Here is a 25,270-nt window from a genome sequence, read left to right on the forward strand (position 1 = left end):
AGCAGAGTCCATGGATCTCCTTTTTAATTACCCTGTGAATGCAAATGCCCAAAATCATCTGCAAGGTCTGGCCTTTTGGCCTGTCCTATTTTCCCTAGTAGTATGTGAAGGTCTTCCCTTCTTTTCCCACGTTGATGGACACCTTACTAAAAGGCCCGCCAACAAGTTTCCTGCCAAATTTGATAATGCATTCTTTATGTAGAGGAATACGAGGTAATCTCCACCAAACAAATAAGCACTTACATCATAAAGTTAAGAAGAAGTACCCTTGTTTGGTGAAGATTCCCGTCTTTTTAATCTAGTTGACTTCTCGCAAATATTCATGTTATCACAAATTTGTGGATGAAGACCTCAAGGAACAATCACATTTCCGAAATGACATGCACACAAGGGCACTGGAGACATTTCCTCATGGTCCATTATGCAGCTGTTGTGTAGATTATTCACTAGACATTTACCCAACAAGGTAGCACTTATTAATTAACCAAAACAAAGTTCACCAGTTCCGTAGACATTTTGTGCAAAACCGTGGACTCTTGTTGGATGAAAGGGCAGGTGACATTCTGTTCTGGTCCATTCACTCACACAGCTACTGGCACACCCACACTCCCACACAGACACACAAACATCCTCTCACACACCCATCCAGCCACTCTCACATGCAAGATATTTAGGGAGTTCAGGTCAAAGATTGCCTAAGTAGTTGAGTTTCGAGTTTCCTCCACCACCCAGCTGCGGCCCGTACAGGTAAGGACGGTGGAGCTGGGTTGGGGGTGATTCGACAGACAACCACGACGAAAAGTTAAATAAATAATTAATTTTCTGTCTTTCCAAATCCCCTCCACCCGGCCTCACAGGCCACCGCTCTTACCTGCATGGGCCGCTGCTGCATCCACCTATGATTGGGTTCACCTCTTAAGGTAAGGTTGACTGTGTTTCAGGTTTTGGGACCATATACTACCAGACATCTGACTTCATATGTCATCCTCTTGAATGATGGTTGATTGGCCAAATGCGTGGACGTAGAATGGAGCATACAGGTTGGGGTGTAATGTGTTGTCAGTTTTTGCAGATAATGTAGGCCTTTCCAATAATATGCCTTATGGTCAGTGTAGATTGGAGATGTGAACATCACCCATTGGTCAATATGGAGTAGTGGAATACTTGATCACTATGTTGGTGTGTGTAACAACCAAAAGCTCATGGTTGAAACATATCTTTAGGTTTGTAGCTTCGGGGTTGTTGATGCTCAGAATACAGTGCCTTTGAGGCAGTCAAACAGCGAAGTTTTTCCCCTTACAAGAATCTATGTGTTGCTTGTATGCATGGCGATGAAACTATTCTTCACACACTGGAGCTAATGATACAAGAAAGAAGTAATGTTGATTGGTTTATTTGGTCTGTTTTCTAGCAGGAAGTGGATTTATGTGTCATCTGTGTAAATATGAAAGTTAATATGGTACTTCTCAAGTAAATGTGTCAGGGGGCATGTGTAGACATTGAACAGCAGAGAAGCAAGATATGACCACGTCATGACCAGGCATGTAGGTAACTCAGCTGACCTCATCATGACTTTTTTGGCTGCAGTTAATGAGAAAAGATTGCAAACAAGATAGATCAGCCCCTGATATTACTGACCATTGCTCCAGCCTTTCTGGCAATATTGTGTGGTCAACAGTACCATAGGCACAAATAGATCAAAGAGCATAATGCCTCTTTCTAGTTCTTTTTCATCAAAAGGTCTCCCCTTAAATTGTGATCATATACTCGCCTCAGTGCATTTTGTGAAATATTTGTGTCTAAATCTGGATTACTGGTCACGGTGGAAATGATTTGGATCCAAATGCCTACTGTATTTTTCATACCATTAAGTCTTCTGTGTGAGAGGGAGTATATATTATGCTTTAAAGGTCAACCAGAATCCTCCTCAGCATTCAGACCTCTATTAGTGCCAAGTACTACATTACCTCCTCACTGTCTTCCTCGTCCCAGTCCATACATATTTGAGGCATGTCACTGTACATAACAGGCGACCCGCTTACCTACTGTTCCTTTAAATAAGCTGTATGGCAAGTTCCTCTCCTTTATATGCTAGTACCATAAACGGCTAAGGCTATCTCCCTTCCTTCTGATTTTGTCTTTATCTCTCTAGTACAGGGTAGCATTGATCTGGAAAGAGTGCACATTTGGATATGTTTGTTTTCTAAGAAAAAGGTGCTGCTGGTGCACAGATATTGAAGTTTGGAGTTCTAGATTACGCTGTAGATAATATAGGGAGGGCCATGAAGGAGAAATATTAATTTGCCTTGTCCTTGGAATTAGTTAAGGACCAGGAAGTGGGGGAAGTAGAGGAAAGTATTTCCTAGGACATATGTTTCATCTCTCAATAAACTGAGGGTGTTGGTTGATGTCACACCAGATGGATGGAGGTGCAGCTCATTAGAAATTATTTAAATTGACCCTTCAGTTGGAAGAGCAAAGATGCTGTAGTATGAAAAGTGCATGAATTTCAGTCTTCTTTGTGGGTAGTATTAGTTGGAGTACTGTGTGCCAATCATGGATTGCCATTGAAACCTGGCATACTCTTTCTGTCAGGCGCACAGAGGCTATTTTAATTCAGTGGCAGCTGTCTCTACCGTAGGGTAGTGTCTGTAGATTGTGACAAAAAGAAAAAAAATCTTTTGTTCGCTCCATCTCACTGTCACAGTTACTCTAAGTGTGGTGGCGCATACTTAAGAAAAGCCTACAGTAAGGATAAGTGATTAACACTTAACTGCAAGTTGTGTCTCTCACTGATATAAAATTATACAAAGCCTAGTAGGAGGAGGTGGTCATGTCCCTTTGAATAAAATGCATCACTGAAGCTGTACATTGAGGCAGCTGGAGGTGTTTTTTTAAATTACTTTTACATGTGAAACATGAGGAACTTAACAATAGAAAGAGAAAGTACAATACTATATTTATTTTCGTATCTTCCTACCCTTTGTAAATGCAAGGAGTAAGAAATAATAGAACCAGATCCTTGAAGCTGCATTACTTTCTTGAACAGAAATGTGGATCTCGATCTTACATCAAAATAACATCTCACTTTGGTTGGTTGTGGTGTCTAATGATGTGATCACTCTGATAAACCCTCTTACAAATGATATACTTCTATGTGAGTGAAAGACCCATAGAAAGACTGCAGTTTCCAGGTTCATGTCCGTCATCTATCCTCTGGTTGTGAGGGATCAGTATCAGACCTCCAGCAGACTACCAAGGTTGACCCCAGCTTAGCCAGAATTGTAAGGTGTCCAATCATGTCTCTCGAAAAACATCATGCTACCTGACCCAGTAGGTAAAGAAGAATCTACACCTTTAGTACAATCCTATAGATGATAAACGTATACTCTGATATTATGGTAACACAAAGGGCCTCATTATGAATTTGGCGGTGTTGGAGTGGGACCGCCCCCCTCTGCCAAACCCATGTAGGAACTGCTCACCAGATCAGGAGTTTTCTCCTATCTCGTGGGCTGTCCTTTGACAATCCCAGGGGGGGTGCCTATGAAATAGGTACTGCAATGGGAATGTCAAAGGTAGTACCTGCGTGGCATGGACTGCTGCAGTCCATGCTGTGAGGGTAATGGTGTGCATGCACACAGGGAGGCACATGTTGTGCCCCACTGTGTGCATCCACATGGCGTGAGGCACCAGGGGTCCTGTAGGGCCCCCTTTGTTTTCTCACTGCCACACTTTTCATGGCGGTCGCACCGCAATGAAAAGTGTGGTGGTGACAAAACTCGTAATATGCCTGGCGGGCCCGCAGTGACCTCAAGAACGCCACACCACCACAAGAGATCACTGATCCCTGGCTGTTTCAGTGGTCCCAGGGCGTCCCGAACAGCCTGTTCCAGTTAAGGCAGTCGGAAGACCGCTACTGCCATGCCCCCGTGAGTCTGGCAGTCTGTAGACCGTCACACTCATAAGAAGCCCCATAGTCCCGCAAGTGTACCCCAGACTGTGGTCATGGCTTTCCAGATGTTATCTACTATCCCACAAGAAGGAGTAGGGGATTTTAGAATAGCCCAGTAAAATTGAGATTCATGCATATTTACTTTCAGACATATCTTTTGATGGATGGAGGTCAGCATTGGTAGTTGGTGGGTCAGGGAAGCACATAGTCAAATCTAGATCTAGGAATGGATGGCGGAAGTGTGCAAAGATTCTGCATGGTTAAGCTATGCCTTGTAGGTAATAAACTAGTCCACAGCCTCCTCTTCCAGAATAGGTTCTTCATCTTCCTGATAGCTGGATTATCAGGCTACATCATTGGTGCTCTGTTCAAGGCAGTAATTACTTTAGAGCTAAGAATCATGGCAAGGACTACAGGACGTCCTAGGCAGCTCCTCAGTTGGACGCTTACTTTCCTCCAATCAGAGAAGAGGGGTTTGGGAGGAGATGAGAATGTAATTATTTGGTCTTGCATCTCTTGATCTTGATAAGAAGTACCACTCAAAGGGGCTATAAAATTGATTTTCTTTCAATGCCGTGAGTTTCAATTGCAATGAGGCCTTGACAAAAGAACATCATCAAGAGAGTAGCATTGAGTCAGGGTCTTCAGGAGCTCATACAAGTGGCCGCCACAGATATGATTCTTCGGGAAGTGTCGGGTAAGTATGTTGCATCTTGCAATCATTCTTTTCCAGACGTTGCCATGAAGATTGCCCATACAATTTAGTAAGTATGGGCGAAATTTGCAAATTCGCGGTCCGCGAATTCGCGCGAAATGGCAAAAAAATCCACGAGTTCGTGAATTTTCCAGCGACCTTGCGGATTTTTTTGCCATTTGCACAAATATGTGACCACGTGTGCCTGTAACTTTGCCAGCGCGCCAAAAGGCGCCGATGTCCCTTGAGTGAGCTGGGCATTTTAGTGGGGACGGGCGGGAAGACGTTTCATACCGCTAGTGTGTGGTGGACGGGGCCAAACGGGTGGGGCTTCTATGCAAGTTCACATGCATCTTGTTTATAAAGGGTCAGAGACCGAGCAGAGCAGCAGATGAGGAGAAAGCAGCCTCCTGGTCACAGAAGCTACACGGGGATGGCGCTCGGGAAACTCATGGATGCAAAAATAAGTTTGGCCCAAGACCCCAGAATCCTTCAGATGTCCAAGATAGCTCTGCTGCGCGTGTTGGTACAAAGCCATTCTGATCCTGCTCAGTGGATTCAGGCGCATGCAGCTGCTGCTGCTGGACAATGTCCTATCTCATACTAAACTGCCCCGTACAGGCATATGCTGGCGCTGGGCAGGAGGGTGCAGTGGCATGCGGGTGCTGCATGCCTGGTACATGCACATACCGGTGCCAGGGGGGACACGTGTTTATTTGTGCTGTGTAGCAAGTTATGACTACATTTTGACTGCACCAGACGGTGGTACCACCTACACGGATCAGGAGCATCCAGGCGCCAGACTTCATGGTGCAAGAGCATCAGGGTGCTGTGCGGTACGGGTATATATGTACTGGGGGAGGGGGGGCACTTAGCACAATGTGTGCTCACACCCAGAGGGCTCCCAGGCTATTGAGCACAAATGATTTTCACACTGAGAGGGCTCTGGAGCAGTTCAGCAGCACGGGGCTCACACCCACAGGGCCATGGGGCAGGTCAGTAGCGCGGGGCTCACAACCCCTGGGCAGCTCAGCAGCGCGGGGACTCACACCCACAGGGCTCCTGGGCAGTTTAGCAGCGCCACCCTCTGGTTCATCACTGCCACCCTCTGGTTCACCACTGCCACCCTCTGGTTCACCACTGCCACCCTCTGGTTCATCACTGCCACCCTCTGGTTCATCACAGCACCCTCTGGTTCACCACTGCCACCCTCTGGTTCACTACTGTCACCCTCTGGTTCACTACTGCCACCCTCTGGTTCACCACTGCCACCCTCTGGTTCATCACTGCCACCCTCTGGTTCATCACAGCACCCTCTGGTTCATCACAGCACCCTCTGGTTCACCACTGCCACCCTCTGGTTCACCACTGTCAGCCACTGGTTCACCACTGCCACCCTCTGGTTCATCACTGCCACCGTCTGGTTCACCACCGCCACCCTCTGGTTCATCACTGCCACCCTCTGGTTCACCAGTGCCACTCTCTGGGTCACCACTGCCACTCTCTGGTTCATCACTGCCATCATCTGGTTCATCACAGCACCCTCTGGCTCATCACAGCACCCTCTGGTTCACCACTGCCACCCTCTGGTTCATCACTGCCACCCTCTGGTTCATCACTGCCACCCTCTGGTTCACCACTGCCACCCTCTGTTTCATTGCTGCCACCCTCTGGTTCACCACTGCACCTTCTGGTTCATCACAGCACCCTCTGGTTCATCACTGCCACCCTCTGAATCATCACAGCACCCTCTGGTTCATCACAGTACCCTCTGGTTCACCACTGCCACCCTCTGGTTCACCACTGTAACCCACTGGTTCACCACTGTAACCCACTGGTTCACCACTGCCACCCTCTGGTTCATCACTGCCGCTCTCTGGTTCACCACTGCCACCATCTGGTTCATCACTGCCACCCTCTGGTTCACCACTGCACCTTCCGGTTCATCACAGCACCCTGTGGTGTCTGCCATAGCCTGTCAATCCTGCCTGAACCTACCTGGGGGTGCGTGAGACTGTCACCGGACTCTGCTCGTTTCCCTCCCGCCGCCGCTTGAGTTTCCCTCGCGGCCGCCCAGCGGAGGGGAACTACGATACCCACACTGCCTAGCGACCCGACCCGGAAAAGATCACGGGGGTCACCGCGCCCGGAGGCGCTTCAAATTCCCGGCGCCCTCGGTGGAGCGGGGTGTCTGCCATAGCCTGTCAATCCTGCCTGAACCTACCTGGGGGTGCGTGAGACTGTCACCGGACTCTGCTCGTTTCCCTCCCGCCGCCGCTTGAGTTTCCCTCGCGGCCGCCCAGCGGAGGGGAACTACGATACCCACACTGCCTAGCGACCCGACCCGGAAAAGATCACGGGGGTCACCGCGCCCGGAGGCGCTTCAAATTCCCGGCGCCCTCGGTGGAGCGGGGTGTCTGCCATAGCCTGTCAATCCTGCCTGAACCTACCTGGGGGTGCGTGAGACTGTCACCGGACTCTGCTCGTTTCCCTCCCGCCGCCGCTTGAGTTTCCCTCGCGGCCGCCCAGCGGAGGGGAACTACGATACCCACACTGCCTAGCGACCCGACCCGGAAAAGATCACGGGGGTCACCGCGCCCGGAGGCGCTTCAAATTCCCGGCGCCCTCGGTGGAGCGGGGTGTCTGCCATAGCCTGTCAATCCTGCCTGAACCTACCTGGGGGTGCGTGAGACTGTCACCGGACTCTGCTCGTTTCCCTCCCGCCGCCGCTTGAGTTTCCCTCGCGGCCGCCCAGCGGAGGGGAACTACGATACCCACACTGCCTAGCGACCCGACCCGGAAAAGATCACGGGGGTCACCGCGCCCGGAGGCGCTTCAAATTCCCGGCGCCCTCGGTGGAGCGGGGTGTCTGCCATAGCCTGTCAATCCTGCCTGAACCTACCTGGGGGTGCGTGAGACTGTCACCGGACTCTGCTCGTTTCCCTCCCGCCGCCGCTTGAGTTTCCCTCGCGGCCGCCCAGCGGAGGGGAACTACGATACCCACACTGCCTAGCGACCCGACCCGGAAAAGATCACGGGGGTCACCGCGCCCGGAGGCGCTTCAAATTCCCGGCGCCCTCGGTGGAGCGGGGTGTCTGCCATAGCCTGTCAATCCTGCCTGAACCTACCTGGGGGTGCGTGAGACTGTCACCGGACTCTGCTCGTTTCCCTCCCGCCGCCGCTTGAGTTTCCCTCGCGGCCGCCCAGCGGAGGGGAACTACGATACCCACACTGCCTAGCGACCCGACCCGGAAAAGATCACGGGGGTCACCGCGCCCGGAGGCGCTTCAAATTCCCGGCACCCTCCGCGTCGCGGGACGCGAGCGGGACGCCGGACTAAGCCCGGACAAAGGGCGGGCCGTCTGAGGCCGTCCGAGGTTGTACAAGGTTGGGTTGGGACTGGTCTCTTTGTTTGTGGTGCTGTAAACGTAGCTTCTATTTATCTTAAACTCTGGCAAATCTTATACGTGTTTACTTTTGTGGTTGTGTGCACATAGAAATATGCCGCCGAAAAAGTTAGTTACTCCTAGCAATTCTATTGAGAACTATCTTGTACAGGTTGTCGAAAGAATTAATAGTGATAGGAGATCTTCCCTGGGAATAGATTTATCCACCCAATCCCCCCTTATTGATACTGATTCAGATGATCCTTTTGGGCTTCAGATTAATAGTTGCTCTACTGGCGAAATGCTCGATTCTGTTCCAGATACCAGTATTATTCAGCCCAGCGGTATTGTTGCTGGAATTGTAGATCGTAGCATTAATGAAGCTCTGATAGAGATAACAACTAGTAGCGAGCCCTTAATTTCCCCTCCAGCTCCTACTTTAGTTCTGGGGAAACGGGAGGGCTTAAGGTCAGCCAAGAACAGAGTAGCAAACCCCCCGAGGAAACACTCAGAGGAAGAGGAGTTTGACTTGACCAATGAGGCTTCTGTTACACTTTCTAATGTCCAATTTAACAAACTACTGGCTTTGATTGATAATAAAATCAAAGGTGTGGTTAAACCTCTGGTCAGTAAAATAGACAAGTTATCATCTGAGGTTAGCCGATTAGAAGGTCTATTAGAAAAGACCGTGGGTGAGATAGGTAAAATCCCAGAAAATGTTTCTACCAGGATTGAGGCTACCCTGAGTAAACCAGTTACTATAGATAGCAGTGGATTAATTCCTACCTCTGTTTCAAACCCTCAAATGGCACCCAAGAGTATTTTCGCTGATGTTGTCTCTAATGCCTTCATCCCAGTTCCTGTTGTTGATGACCCAACCACTGAAAAAGGGACTTTCGAGCTTGTAGTAGAAGCTTCCCCACTGGTACTTGTTCTTGCCAATGTTCCTCCCTTGGCCCATGACGAGCGGGAAACAACATCTTCCTTAATAAATAAATCTCTATCATGGTTGACCAATAATATGGTTATTTCTCCATGGGGTAAGCAGCAACTCTCAGAAGAGCTCGTTAAAGCGAGAAGGGTACAGTGGATTGGGGACAGGGTGAAAAAGTTTAAGGGGGAGTGTGTTGTTCTACACTTTTCCGACCCAGGGGTTTTGCCTAACATCTTGCCCAACATTTTTCCACCACAACGGAGATCAACCTCAATTGTTCCATTGACTCTGGACTTCTTTTACCCAAGAAAAGGAAGCGGTCCAAATCCAAGTATTTTACGAACCAAATGGAACATTGTGACAAAGAGGGGGAGGAATGATGTTGCTTCAGTGGACTGGGGCTTGGGGTTGGAAAACCGCTTCTCTGTATTATCTAACTTGAATGCTTGCGATTGACAACCACCTATTTGTAAATCCTTGTCTTTGTCTCTTTGTGATGGAAGTATCATTAATAGGGTCAGCAATTCAACTAAAGATTGTATCCAGGGGGATCCCGTTGTTGATTTAGTAGGCCCACCCAATGAAAATATTATTAATCAGGTCTCTGGTGGTAGGATGACACATGAGATTATCACAAACCCTCGTTCTCTTACGATATCTAACTCAGGGAAGCTCTTGTCCTGGAACGTGGCTGGACTATGTTCCAGGATGGATTGTGCAGACTGGTTTGGATTTATCAACAACTATGATCTATGTATCTTTCAAGAGACTTGGGCGTGTGACCCTATTTTCGCCTTGGGGTATATATATTTTTATGTTCCTGCTACTAAGGGCCCTAAAGGGCGGCCGATGGGGGGTCTCACTATATGGATCAGGCAGTCTTTAAAAACTATTGTAAAATGTGTGGAGCTTGACCAAAAAGATATCCAACTTATCAGATTGACTAGTGATCTATCCATCTCCATAGATATTTATAATATCTATGCTAGAGGTGGTAGTAAAGGTAAATCAGAGGTTCTTTTGAGTCTTTTTAATCTTCTTGAGACTCACTCTGCAGGGAAAAACATTCTAATTGCAGGCGATTTAAATCGCACATTCGAACCTCTCATCACTAGTGACTCTCCTCTTGGAGAAGAGGAAGATAAGCTCTGGGACATCCCCACATTAGAATCTCCACCGATAACTCGCTGGGCGGCTGACATATTAGGCTTGAACGCAATGTGTCTGGAGCATGGGCTACGAGCCCTGAATGGTCGAACTAAATCAGATCGTGTTCCTGCCATGACTTTCAATAATGGTCGAAATAAAAGTCGTATTAACTATGTCATTTGTAGCATGTCTATATGGTCATCTCTCAATGACATGGTAGTAATAGCTAGGCCAGAAAGCGACCACGATCCTTTATGTGTTTCACACAAATGGTGGACATCCAATGAAATTGCCTCAACCCCTTGTGATGAACTTGTGCTCCCGACGATTCTTCCATCCAACAATATGCGTAGGTTAAGGTGGGCAGGTGTCAAGACAGATCAGCAGATCCTTGAAAAAATAGGAGCAGCGACAGACAAGGCCATCATGAAACTGGAGAGCGTAGTTGGGTGTTCTCAGGGCAATGAGGATATCACTAAAGCACACATGACTCTCTTCAATGAAGTTAAAGGTTTCTTCTTGAAACCTGTAAATAACAAGAGGGTCTGCCCACACAAATCAGCAAAGTGGTATAATCAAGATTGTAGGGCGGCAAGACTTAATCTAGGAGCTGCAATTAAAAGTAACAACTTGGATGGGATTCGTTCTGCCAGGAAGCACTACAAAAATTGCATTGTAAGGGCAAAAAGAGAATGGGACGAAGATCACTGGCAGAAGTTGAAATGTGCAAGTGACCGTAAACATTCTAGACTATTTTGGCATATTGTCAAATGGGGTCATGATAGGCCTCCAGAAGCTCCCAATAACAACGTCTCCCATGATGCATGGGTTAAATTTTTCAGTGAGCAGTACTCCTCCAGGGACCAATCTGTCAACAGCTTAAGTTTAACTTACCAGTATGCAGATGATGACATTTTTGTGCAGAGTGAAGTCCTGTCTGCCCTGAAATCTGTTCACAGTGGCCGAGCCCCGGGTATTGACGGAGTCCCTGCGGATGTCTTTTTAAATGACACCGCTAGGTGGAGTAAATACATCTGCCTTTTTCTAAATCATATTGCTAGGGGCGCTGAAATCCCAGTATCATGGCGTGGTGCTGTTATTATCCCAGTATATAAAAAGGGAGACCGTGCCCAACCTTGCAATTACCGCCCAATTAGCTTAATTGACACGGTTCAAAAGGTTGTTGGGCGTGTAATTATTAACAACTTGTTAGATTGGGCAGAGGAGCAGAATGTTTTATCTCCTTTTCAGGCTGGGTTTCGCAGAGCAACCAGCACTGTGGACCAGGTCTTCCGTTTTCAACTGATACAATGGAGGACCGTGGTTCTGGGGGGTTGCAGTCTGTACGCAGCGTTCGTTGACCTACGGGCTGCATTCGACCTGGTGCCGAGGGCAAAATTGTGGGAGGTGCTGGCAGCTCTGGGGGTCCCAATGACAATTCTAACCTTGATCATGAGACTCCATGAGGGCACTTATGCCAAGATCCAATGGGGTGGCTACGGTAACGATACCATTGATTTTCCAGTCGACCGAGGAGTTCGCCAGGGCTGCTCAATGGCACCAACACTCTTTACACTTTTTATTAATGGAATTGTTTCCCGCATGCAATCCCAGCCTGTGGATGCTCCCTCCCTTGCAGGTGCAAAAGTTCCTATTTTAATGTTTGCAGACGACACCTTAATTTTATCGAAATCCCCTAGCGGTCTGCAAAAGGCATTGGTAATTTTTGATAAATTCTGTAGTGACCACGGCTTGGAGGTAAACGCAGCTAAAACAAAACTCATGGTTTTTAATCCTTGCAGAAATTTTAAATCTAAAATAACCATGAGTGGGCGTCGCCTCGAAGTAGTAAATTCTTTTACCTACCTGGGGATTCACATTTCAAACGACAACAGATGGAACCAACATTTAAACATAGCAGTACTAAGACACAAACAATTGGCTGGTACCATCATCAAGGAGCATTGTAAATCTTTGACCAAACCAATTAAACCTCCTTTGATCATATATGAGGCAAAGGCCATAGGGTCAGCATTGTATGGGGCAGAGATGTGGGGGCAAGAAAACCTTCAGGAGTTACAGACATCAGAAAATAACTTCCTTCGGAAATTAACAGGCACCCCACAGAGCAGCCCCCTTTTGCCTCTTAGATATGACCTCGGCAGGAAAGAAATATCGGCAATGTGCAAACTTCGTCCGATATTATATTGGCGTAGAATCTGGACCACCCCTGAGTTGTCACAATATGCAGCAGGGTTTGCTGATGTCATCAAAGCAGACCGATTTCATAAAATCAGATGGTTTAGATCATTAAAATCAGCATTACGTGAACTAGGGTTAACTGAATTGTGGTCCGACCCAACTGGGTCGTCCTTCCCATCCAAGCTATTTATAAAAAATCTTTTCTGGGAACAGGTAGAAAACAGGAGTCTTCTTAGTAACATCCATGGGTCTATGACGGCTACTTTTCTTGAAGCTAAGCTTTTTCCCATGTACGAAATATATTGGGATTTAATAACGAAACCCATGGACAGGAAACTGTTTTTTCAAATGAGGGCTGGCTCTCTACCTCTACGTAACTTAACAGCAAAATGGAGAGATGGAGGTCCCGCTATATGCCCAGTTTGTGGGGAAGGAAAGGAAACGTTGGGTCACTTTTTGTTTTCCTGTTATGCATATTCCGTTCCTAGACGTGTTTGGTTGGCTCCCATGTGTAGAAATCTGGGTACTAAAAGTAGCATGGTAGCTCTACGCATAGTAAAATCTACCTCCTTAAACTGGATTACAATAGCGACTGCAAAGTATCTGGGGTGGGCGTGGGTAATTAGGCAGAGATTGCTAGTAGGGTAACTACTCTCTGCTTAGTTGAACAGAGATTGCTAGATTATCTACTCTCTGTTCCCCACGCGAGGTGTCTTATCTGGTTTTAATCTGTTTTTTATTATACGAACTTTGCACTTTGGATCATATATACTGGATGAAATGAAATTTTAATTGTCTTTTTAACATGTATTGTGCTTAAGTCATATTCGATTTTGTAATTTAATTGTACTTTTATTATGTGTTTGTTTGTTTGCTTTTATGAGTAATACTCGAATAAAGCACTTTTGAATTGAATTGAATTGGTTCATCACCGCACCCTCTGGTTCACCACTGCCACCCTCTGGTTCACCACTGCCACCCTCTGGTTCACCACTGCCACCCTCTGGTTCACCACTGTCACCCTCTGGTTCACCACTGCCACCCTCTGGTTCATCACAGCACCCTTTGGTTCCTCACAGCACCCTCTGGTTCACCACTGCCACCCTCTGGTTCACCACTGTCACCTACTGGTTCACAACTGCCACCCTCTGGTTCACCACTGCCACCCTCCGGCTCACCACTGCCATCCTCTGGTTCACCACTGCCACCCTCTGGTTCATCACAGCACCCTTTGGTTCCTCACAGCACCCTCTGGTTCACCACTGCCACCCTCTGGTTCACCACTGTCACCCACTGGTTCACAACTGCCACCCTCTGGTTCATCACTGCCACCCTCTGGTTCACCACTGCACCTTCTGGTTCATCACAGCACCCTCTGGTTCATCACTGCCACCCTCTGGTTCATCACAGCACCCTCTGGTTCATCACAGCACCCTCTGGTTAACTACTGCCACCCACTGGTTCACCACTGTCACCCACTGGTTCACCACTGCCACCCTCTGGTTCATCACTGCCACCCTTTGGTTCACCACTGCCACCCTCTGGTTCACCAGTGCCACTCTCTGGGTCACCACTGCCACTCTCTGGTTCACCACTGCCACCCTCTGGTTCACCACTGCCACCCTCGGGTTCATCACAGCACCCTCTGGTTCATCACAGCACCCTTTGGTTGACTACTGCCACCCCCAGGTTCACCACTGTCACCCACTGGTTCACCACTGCCACCCTCTGGTTCATCACTGCCACCCTTTGGTTCACCAATGCCACCCTCCCGTTCACCACTGCCACCCTCTGGTTCCTCACTGCCACCCTTTGGTTCACCACTGCCACCCTCGGGTTCATCCCAGCACCCTCTGGTTCATCACAGCACCCTTTGGTTGACTACTGCCACCCCCAGGTTCACCACTGTCACCCACTGGTTCACCACTGCCACCCTCTGGTTCATCACAGAACCCTCTGGTTCACCACTGCCACCCTCTGGTTCACCACTGTCACCCACAGGTTCACCACTGCCACCCTCTGGTTCATCACTGCCACCGTCTGGTTCACCACTGCCACCCTCTGGTTCATCAATGCCACCCTCTGGTTCCCCCAGTGCCACCCTCTGGGTCACCACTGCCACTCTCTGGTTCATCACTGCCATCCTCGGGTTCATCACAGCACCCTCTGGTTCATCACAGCACCCTCTGGTTCACCACTGCCACCCTCTGGTTCATCACTGCCACCCTCTGGTTGATCACTGCCACCCTCTGGTTCACCACTGCCACCCTCTGTTTCATCACTGCCACCCTCTGGTTCACCACTGCACCTTCTGGTTCATCACAGCACCCTCTGGTTCATCACTGCCACCCTCTGAATCATCACAGCACCCTCTGGTTCATCACAGTACCCTCTGGTTCACCACTGCCACCCTCTGGTTCACCACTGTAACCCACTGGTTCACCACTGCCACCCTCTGGTTCATCACTGCCACCCTCTGGTTCATCACAGCACCCTCTGGTTCATCACTGCCACCATCTGGTTCATCACAGCACCCTCTGGTTCATCACAGCACCCTCTGGTTGACTACTGCCACCCTCTGGTTCACCACGGTCACCCACTGGTTCACCACTGCCACCCTCTGGTTCATCACTGCCACCCTCTGGTTCATCACTGCCACCCTTTGGTTCACCACTGCCACCCTCCCGTTCACCACTGCCACCTTCTGGTTCATCACAGCACCCTCTGGTTCATCACTGCCACCGTCTGGTTCATCACAGCACCCTCTGGCTCATCACAGCACCCTCTGGTTGACTACTGCCACCCTCAGGTTCACCACTGTCACCCACTGGTTCACCACTGCCACCCTCTGGTTCATCACTGCCACCCTTTGGTTCACCACTGCCACCTTCCCGTTCACCACTGCCACCCTCTGGTTCCTCACTGCCACCCTCCCGTTCACCACTGCCACCCTCTGGTTCATCTCAGCACCCTCCGGTTCATCACTGGCACCCTCTGGTTTATCACAGCACCCTCTTGTTCACCACTGCCACCCTTTGGTTCATCACTGCCACCCTCTGGTTCACCACTGCCACCCTCTGGTTCATCACAGCACCCTCTGGTTCATCTTTGCCACCCTCTGGTTCATCACAGCATCCTCTGGTTCACCACTGCCACCCTCTGGTTCATCACTGCCACCCTCTGGTTCACCACTGCCACCCTCTGGTTCATCAATGCCACCCTCTGGTTCACCACTGCCACCCTCTGGTTCACCGCTGTCCCTCTCCGGTTCATCACTGCCACCCTCTGGTTCATCACAACACCCTCTGGTTCATCACAGCACCCTCTGGTTCACCACTGCCACCCTCTGGTTCACCACTGCCACCCTCTGGTTCACCACTGCCACCCTCTGGTTCATCACAGCACCCTCTGGTTCACCACTGTAGATTATGGGGAGAAAGCACACCTGCCCAGCCTCAACCGAGACAAATTAATTTAGGGCTGGTTAATATGTTACTGAATTTGAGCTTCAAGTCCAGCACCTGCTTCCTTATCTGTAAGTGCTTCCTGTTGCGGTTTAATTTTTGTGACAGGAGCATTGTGCCATACTTGTAACTATTCTCTGACCCTGCTTCGAAGGTCAGAGCTGGGTCAGAGAATAGTTGCAAGTAGGCAACAAACTCTGGAGGCGCCGCTCAGGAAGCACTTACAGGGTTACAGCAGGTGTCCAAGTTGAAGTTAATTTCTTTGTAACCATTTTGTAAATAGTTACAAAGAAATTAGCTTCAACTTGGGCACCTGCTGTAATCCTGTAAGAGCTTCATGTGCTTCAGTTTTGCAAAATCCATTCTGCTTGCGATTTCGCAAGCGGAACGAATTTTCCGCCCATACTTACATTTTTGCCTAAAGTGAATGTAGTGTTAAATGAGAACTATGTATTTCAACAAGTAGATGTTGTGGTCAATTGTTCTTCCAGTGTTCCCAAAGGAGTTCTTGACTTTCACACAGGGTAATTATCTACACATGCCTAACTTGAAATCACTTGGTGTTCTCAATTCTTTGCTGTTCAGGAACATCCCATTCAATATAACTGATTACTTTTTAGCTCAAGGTCACCACACAAGATAACTTCATAGATTGTAGCTGACCTAGCCAGGGTACTGCTCAAGAATGGGACTCACTTGTATATGATTGCATTGAATCATTCCACTATGCTGTTATCTCTTCTTCCTATCACTCACTCTGATAGTGTAAATGCTTTTCATACTTGAGTTTTCCTAAATGCGTAAAGTGTATTGTGACTGCTCCTTGATGATTTACGAGTCCTTTGACATTTGATTGCTTGAGCTTGAGTTAGATTGATTGTATAGGTTAATAAAGCTGGCACTCCAGAATTGTGTAACTCACCACTTAGACCCTCTGTTTCTGTTCCAGAACATACACACTCAAAAGTGTATCTGGTTCTTCATCCTAAATGCTCCTCCAACATGGCTCCAATACTTTCTGGATCCTTCACTGCTCTATGCATCCTTTGTGGCTCTCAGGAAGGTCTTCCTGAGTGAAGCTTAGTGGCCTGTGTCTGCAAGCTGGGATGGGTGGGATGGGGTTAACTTGTACTGATAAATGTTATCCTTGAATATAGGCTATCCACATTTTCCCTTCCTCCCAGATATATTGTTCCCTATGTTTCTCCTTTTGTCCACTTGGTATATTGGATATGTTTGCCAAAAAGGAAAATGTTTCTCTACCTGTCTTGTGCTCAAACTTCTAGGAAGGGACAGGGTGATCGGGAAGTGACAGGCTGATCACAACTCTTCTTTGTCACTAGGAAGGTTTTCTACTTTAGTTGATCCTTATGGTGGTGTAGAGTACTGTGCATACCTCAGGCAACTATATTAGAGCTTCAGAGTTGTTTCCCAGTACCACCATGTCAACTCATGACTCAAAGTCTCCACTCACAGTTCTGATCGAGACTAAAGCATTCTGCTTGAATATTGGAAGGTGGCACTGCATCTGGATCTCTAAGAGACATGCATTGGCTGCCTAGGCTTCTAGACAGACATCACATGAACGCCATGTAAGTAATGTTTGAACTCATTCCAGATATGGTGCACCACTAAAGATCTCCCTACTCGGTACTGTGACCCCTGAGTCATGTCAAACACCCTCAAGTTTTATATTTCATTAGCCAGTCTCAATGTCATTTTGACAGCATAGAGAAGGATTAGGGAATATTGAGGAGTTTTCAGGCTGCATCCTAAAAGCTTTCATTGTAGCTCAACTCAGGAATAAAGCTGTGCATCTTCTATTGGATCTACCTTTTGTAGTGGTAACTGTTCAGGTAGATCGTTTGAAACTCATCTTAAAAATTTTTAATTTATTAATCCATCATGGTAGCTCTCAATATGGATTTTTCTGGACAGTTTCATACTTAGACATTGTCTGGGGTTTGTACCAAAGGAAGTCTCTTCATTCCACATTACACTTGTAGCAGGAGATTGCCCGCTTTCATCTCCAATACACTCATACACCAATCTTTCATCCATTAGTATGTCAGATTCTGGAGATGTTTTTTCCTTATCTACCTGCAAATCTATTAGGAGACAAGTTATGGAGACGGTTGTGGTCTGTGTCTGCAAGCTGATACATTCTTTTGTGCTTTGGAGCAGTTGGCATTTTCTTTGCAGATCTCACTTTCCAAATTCATATCCCATATGGAATATGAAAGGTAGTGGTGCGCAGGCAGGCAAAACTACCAGTGACTTTTGTGCTGTCCTAAATTGAGTCTGCTTTTAAATCTGTTTGTTTTTAAGATTATTTGATGGAGTGCTATTAGTACATGTTCCTGATGCAGGGGTTTTAAACTGAGGGACTTACTTGTTTTAACTATTCAGCACTTCTCCGGTCACGAGTCCCTGGTCCGTCACAGCTTGAATTGTGCCGATTGCACAGAGGGACATGATCCCGCCCTCTTCTCACTCACTTCCGGGGCGGGCACCACTATTTCTTCACACATGGGTGCCTGGTCGCACAGCGAAAAGTAGTAGCGCGCTGGCTGGTAAAACAACCAGTGACATTTGCTCTGTCCTAAATTGAGTCTGCTTTGAAATCTGTTTGTTTTTAAGATTATTTTATGCACTGCTATTTGCACATGTTCCTGAAGTGGGGGTTTAAACTGAGGGGCTTACTTGTTTTGACTCTTCAGCACTTCTCCGGTCACAAGTCCCTGGTCTGTCACAGCTTGAATTGTGCCAATTGCACTAAGGGACGTGACCCCACCCTCTTCTCTCTCACTTCCGGGTCCGGCCCCACTATTTCTTCACACATGGGTGCCTGTCTGCGCCCGTCCACGACCGGAACTCTGCCAGCCATGCTGCCCGACTATCTAATAGTGCGACGGGTGGTTGGTCTAGGGAGGCGCTGTTGTCCTACAAAGGGAAGACAATCCCGAAAATGCACACAATCAACCTAGCCTCCACGTTGCTCCCACATACATGCACTGATTGCTCTTGGGAACTGATGAAGCACACAAGGTGCATGAGGAGCAGTGATAGAGATCATGCCACCAGGGGGCAGGCGGAGCACGCTGGTAGGGTCAAAGCCAGCCTAGTGAACTGTAGATCCCTGCCCAAGCACACTGAGGAGTTATGAATGGTTTTATCAGGGAATACGTGGAACGTCATGTTTCTGATGGAAACGTAGCTGAAGACGGACTACGTCTCTACAGTGGCCTTAGCTGTCTCTCCTGGTTTCAAAATGTGCTGTGCTAACAGGGAAAATGGCAAAAGAGGTGGCGGGGTAGCTATTATTTTTAAAGAGTCATGGGTTTTAGCGTCATCAACTCCTCTCAATATTGAGGGGATAGAGGGTCTCAACTTTTGCTTTCAACTGGACCCTTCAACCTCTTGCTCGGGCATCTTCATTTACAGGCCACCAAATTGTGTCCCTAATTTAAATCACAAACTTTGCAACTACATTGTCCAGAAATCCTTACCTTATTCAAATTTTACTGTACTTGGTGATTTTAACCATCATGTGAATGACCCTTCCTGCTTACAGGCAACCCAGTTAGTGCTATCCCTAGCGGGGGCCAATTTAATACAGTATGTTACCTCCCCCACCCACAAGGCAGGATACATTCTCGATCTGGTGTTCTCTAACTTGGAGTCTTTTCGCATAGAGGCCCTCATTGTTCTGGTCTGGTCTGACCACTATCTGGTCCCTTTCTCCTTCAGCCTGGAGAAATCTGGCTACAACAGAGGCAGCTACATTTTTATTAAAAGAAATTGGAAAAACTTGTCAGAAGCATCCTTTGCCCCATCTTACTAGCCAGTCAACCTACTCTCTCGACCGATCCTAATGAGGATTCTCAGGCCCTTCATCATTGGATTTCTGCCGCTGTTGAATCCGTCGCCTAGGGTTGCGAGGTCAGCGAGGCTCTCCCTTTCTGCTCCCTGGTTCTCGGACTCCCTTAGAGCGGCCAAGAGTAGATGTAAATGCCTCGAACAGCAGTGGAAGGCAAACTACTGTGTGGCAGCCAAAACTATCTATACAAACGCATTGAAAGATCTGCATAAATTAATCAGAGCAGCCAGGAGGGAATACATAGCTAGCTGGATACTTAAAGCTGAAAACTCTACTCAAGAGATATTTAAGGTGGTTAATTCTTTTTTTAAGCCAAAAGCACTAGAGACCGGTGTACACCCATCTATCTCTTTGTGCGAAAACATCTTTGACTTCTTTGACAACAAAATCAAGAAGGTCTACCAGACTTTCTCCCCGAGATTCGTGAAACAGTAAATTCAGACAGTAAGGAGGGAGGCGCACTCGATCCCTCATTTACGAATTTTAGCCCGATTCCAATGCAGGAAGTGGTGGTGGAAAACCAGGGGTGTAAGTCAGGGGCTCCAGATGACCCATGCGCCCCAAAACTTTAGAAAGCCATGACACACTCTGTTAAGCATGTGCTGTTACACATTTGGAATTTTACCCTGACGTCCGGCATTTTTCCCGACATATGGAAACACGCCACACTCCTCCCCATGAGGAAAAACCAAATTGGGATCCTGGGGATCTAAACAACATTAGACCTATTTCATTGGTATCTGCTCCAGGTAAGATGCTGGAAAAACTGGTGCAGCGGCAACTGACTAATTTCATTGAGAACAAAGGCAGTTTACATGATACCCAATCAGGCTTTGGATCAGGTTTTAGTACTGATACAGCACTCCTGTAGGTGGCTGAGTCGATGAGACTGGCGGTGGATTCAGGGGCATCCACTATGTTGGTGCTCCTGGACCTATCAGCAGCATTCAACACTGTTGACCATACTTGATGTCTCAGAGACTGCAGGAGCTGGGCATAGGGGGTACTAGCCTGGCTGAACTCCTACTTAAACAATCACTCCCAGAAGGTCTCACTACAGCCATTTGTGTCAAAGCCAACTATGGTGTGGAGACCCTCTCCTGTTTAACCTATACCTGGCTCCGCTGTTCTCTTTGGTAGCCAGTTGGGGTGTGAAAGCAATATCATACGCTGACAACACTGTGCTGGTCTTCTCTTTTAAAGAACAGTCTGAGGACTCCTTTTGGAGTTTCAAAGGCTGTCTAAGAGATGTTGCGTTGTGGATAAATGTTAGAATTGGGGGTCTCTGTTAAACAATGAACAACAACAAACTGAAGCTCAACGCAGGAAAGATGGAGGTGATGTTTATTGGGAAAGAGTCACCTCCAGCACCGGATCTCTGGTGGCCTGAGGAAATGGGCCCACCTCCGTCCCCTGCAGATGGTATAAAAAATCTTGGGGTGAAGGGGGAGTCTGATTTTTCATTTTTAGGCCCAGATACGGAAGGTGACGGACACCTGCTTCAGTAAAACTCAGAAATCTGCACAAATTTCTACATTTACTGCCAGAAGCATGCCGAAAAATTACGGTCCATGAAATGGTTACTTCTAGGCTGGACTATGCCAACAGCCTCTATTTAGGCCTACCAAAATATCTAATCAGGCGGCTGCAGATGGTGCCGAATGCAGCTGCGAGACTGATTAGTTGGGTCCCTTTCCAACATCATGTCTCTCCGCACTTGAAAGAACTTCACTGGTTACCTGTTGCTAACAGGATCGAATTCAAGGCATTGACATTGGCATTCCGAGCTACCCTTGGCAACTGCCCCAGTTACCTGAAGCTAAGACTACGTGGTTATAAGCAGACGAGATTGCTAACGTCTAATTCAAAAAGCATCCTCTGCATACCCCATTATAACAATGCCCGCCTAGGAGGTTGATACTTCACGGTTGGGACAGCAAAATTGTGGAACTCCCTGCCTGACGACTTGCGCAACATTGAGGCAGAGCCCCTTTTCAGGAAAAATGTTAAGACCTGGCTCTTTACGGCAGAATATTGGATCTGCGGCAGTGCTCACTGGTTTTCCATCTGCATACTGTCGATCGCTTAGCGCCGGGACACCTCTGTTTGAGGTAGCTGTTGCGCTTCACAAGTGTCTGTATTATTAATTGGAACCTGCAGACTAAATCTCATGGTAGGCCACACTCTAGCTGTCTCAGGCACAATCTGGTTTCCAGAAATGTCTTTGTACAGAAACTCTCCTGGCAAAAGTAATACATGATATAAGAGACATTAGATACAAGGGTGGAGTGGCAGCCCTGATTTTATTAGCTCTATCAGCGAATGTGTTACTCTATCACACTCCATCCGTCTACGTTGTCTAACTGAGGTTGGGCTCAAAGTCAAAGTCTATGACTGTTTTTTTTAAAATCTTTTCTGCAGGACTGGACCCAAGTAGTGGCCTTGGGGGAATTTTAGCTCTTCCACTAAGGTGAGGAAGACTGGACAGCCTCAGGACTCCATGTAGAGCCCTATATTGTTGTACTTGTATGTAGCCCCTCTTGTCTCATTCATTGAATCTTTCTGCATTTACTTCCATACTTGTACCAAGGAAGAGGTGTGGCGCCGCGGCCAGGGCGACTGACGCTGGAATCTGGGGACCACGGTTCGATCCCCGGCTCCGGCGGCAGGTTAGCCCAGCACCATGTGACTCTGGGCAATAGCTCGCTTAATCTTCCCGACGGCCCCCAGCTCCTAGAGACCCTTACGGGTGATTGTGCGCTTTACAAATGTGGACTTTACTTACCAATGACGCACAAGGTGGGATTGTCTGACTTGAGGGTGATATTTAGAAGCTACTGGTAACCTTAGAAATGTTCTTCCAGAAGTTGTGCAATGGCTGGGTTTAGATTCCATTTTCCAAACTGTGACAAGGCTGAAATCATAGTATTCAAGTTGATACTGCATGGGCATCCAAGTAGTAGCCGGAGACTCTAGGGACTCTGCCCTTTTCCTCATGCCACATGCATAATCTGGGTGTAATGATTGAGAAGGACTTCACTTTTACTGAACATCTCAAATCTATTTGTACCAATAGCTTATTTCTTGTATTTATAATAAAGAAGATTCTCCCATTCTTTAAATACAACTTTTAGTAAGGATCTGATGCAGCACTCATCATGTTCAGAATGAACTACTGTTATGCCTTACTGGTTGGCTTACCTGAATATCTCAATCAAAGAATACAGCTTCTTTAAAATACAGCTCATTAGAGATGTATAAATATGTTTTCTTCACCTCTGTCTATATGGCTACAAAATCCAGAGGTCATGTTGTGGCTCAGCTAGCAACTGCTGGTGCCATTTTCAAACATGAACGCTGCTTTGGAATCAACTGTCCAGGTGGAAGCAGCTCTACCATCTCATTCATATCCAAGATTCTTCAACAAAAGAAGCGCTGTTAGATGTCAAAGATGCAGAGCTGCTCACACAAAGGGGACCACAAGGGAGCACTTAAAAACCCAAAATGTGTAACCCCCAAAAATAACATAACACACTAAATACACAGTGGGTCTATATGAGGCTATACTTTATAATCATCTATAGGCCTCTGAAACATAAAGAAAAAAAGAATAAAGAAACCACAGAAAACAAAAATCTCAGTTTTTAGGACAAAAACTCTCACCCACCCAAAGATGGTATGCTTCATCATCAGATTTATCCTCATACCATTAACAGAGTGGTGTGGGCTACAACTCTCACTAATTTTGACAGGAGCTCTAAGGTGGTAACTAAAGGGATACCCAAATGTGATCTTTATGGTGTAGATAATGGTTAGTGGACTGTAGTGAAAAATTGAACAAAAGTGAATTAAAAATGCTTCACAGAGGATGATATTCAAAGTTTAATCATTGTCCCTGACAGGCATAATTAAAAAAACAGAGCCTGTGGAACCATGGCACCCTTGTTTTGGTTGTTTTACAGTTTTGTTTTAACTGTCAAAATTCTCTGTAACGCCCCCCTTGGGGGGGAGGGGATTGGTATGCTGTTAAAGATTTGCACACGAAAATACTTGATGTATACTCTTGGAATGGGGACGTTTCAGAGCCATAGAACTTAGGACGAAGATGACACTCCTACTAGCTCTCTGTAACTCCTGGTTCTCCCCCTATATTTGCTCTGTTTGTATGTATTGTGCATGATGCTCGTCTATGGTCATAATAAAACCAAATAAACAGATTTTGATTAAAAAAAAAAAAAAAACCAGAGCCTGGAGATGTGACTTCACCCTTGCAGTGATAATGGGGTCAACATATTTCTGCCATTCCTAATAACCCTACAACCAGGGGTATGGCATTCCCCAGGACCTATATTAAAACGTTGTCACTCTGCAAACAGTAACTAAGGGATAGTTACAAACGCTTCATCCACGATGATTTGACAAGGTAGCCAACATCGGAGAGAAACAGAGAACAAAAAATCATAATAAGGACCCATCCTGAAAACCAATCAGGCAAGATTTTTTTCAAACAATATATCATAGACAACATATGTGCCACCATACAGCCCAAAATAGTGAAGCCAGAACCGGCAGCACCCCATTGTGAAATGTGAACAGAATGCAGAACTCACCTGCAGCATACAGATATATCAGTCTCAACTTGCCTACATATATAGAGTGACATGGACTGGGCTAAAAAACATAAAGCCCCGGGTAAGTGCATGCTGATTTCAATAAACAGGCATACATAGTGCAAAAAAATCTCAACACATACGTGTGACCTGATAATTGTATGAGAACTTTGCTTGCCTGTGATAAATATAACATCTATAAAACAAATTGGTTTCTGTCAATATTTCAAGATGGAGAACTTCCATCTTCTCAGATATACCCTTATTGCCAGAGTTTGAAGAGCAAACTAAATTCTAAAACCTGCATCTTTCTCAATCCCAGTCTGCAGGGAGTATCAGACGTTTCAGTTGTTTGGCAGTTCATTTCTCTTCACTTTGGTCTTTCTTTACCCTGTGCAGTTCTTGGTTTGTGCTCTATTGCAACATTCTCCTGAAGAGACAGAGATGTCTTTTGCTTCAGGAGCAGCTTCATTACCTTGTATATCTCCTTTATTGCTTCTACTTAATCTTGAATAATGTAACTTTTCTACTCTAATTTCCCACAGAGACCTATGCCAAATGTCAGAACAGAAAATCGTATTTTCAAGAGAGCTTTCTTGAGTTCTAGGTCTCTTGATGTTAGCCAGACAAGCAATCTTTTTAGGCTTCTTCCAAAACTGAGCCCTACAGGGTTGGAAGATTTGTTGCTTGAGTAAGGGCTACAGCTATTAAAATTTAATTCCTCTAGTCTGTAATCCCCAAATTCCAATGGTGGTTGAATTGCCTAAAAGCCTGAAGTGGCAAGCTGTCTTCTATTTCCATTCAGACGTGGTCTTGGAAATGGATGCGAACAAGGTAAGCAGGGGTGCCAACCTGGAAAGTTCCACTATGGATGGGGTCTGGTCTCTAAAGTCTTCTATGCATATCAGTTATCATGTGCTTTTAGCCAGGGATTTTTGGACTTACCAACGTGTTAAAGTTCCCCAGTTTAGGTAGAGGTCCTACTAGGCTTCTCAT

General features: G+C 46.9%; 1 protein-coding gene across 1 annotated transcript in view; it reads left to right on the forward strand.

Annotated features, from left to right (window-relative positions):
• LOC144824202 (dynein axonemal heavy chain 11-like) overlaps positions 1-25,270 on the forward strand; it is a 3,356,387-nt gene that overhangs the window by 388,206 nt on the left and 2,942,911 nt on the right. Inside the window, exon 21 of the mRNA XM_078683354.1 lies at positions 8,293-9,116. Within this exon, the coding sequence (XP_078539480.1) occupies positions 8,293-9,116 (824 nt within the window). The remainder of the gene's footprint in view (positions 1-8,292; positions 9,117-25,270) is intronic.

The sequence above is a fragment of the Lissotriton helveticus genome, chromosome 3_1, assembly GCF_964261635.1.
Source record: "Lissotriton helveticus chromosome 3_1, aLisHel1.1, whole genome shotgun sequence".
Lineage (NCBI taxonomy): Eukaryota > Metazoa > Chordata > Amphibia > Caudata > Salamandridae > Lissotriton > Lissotriton helveticus.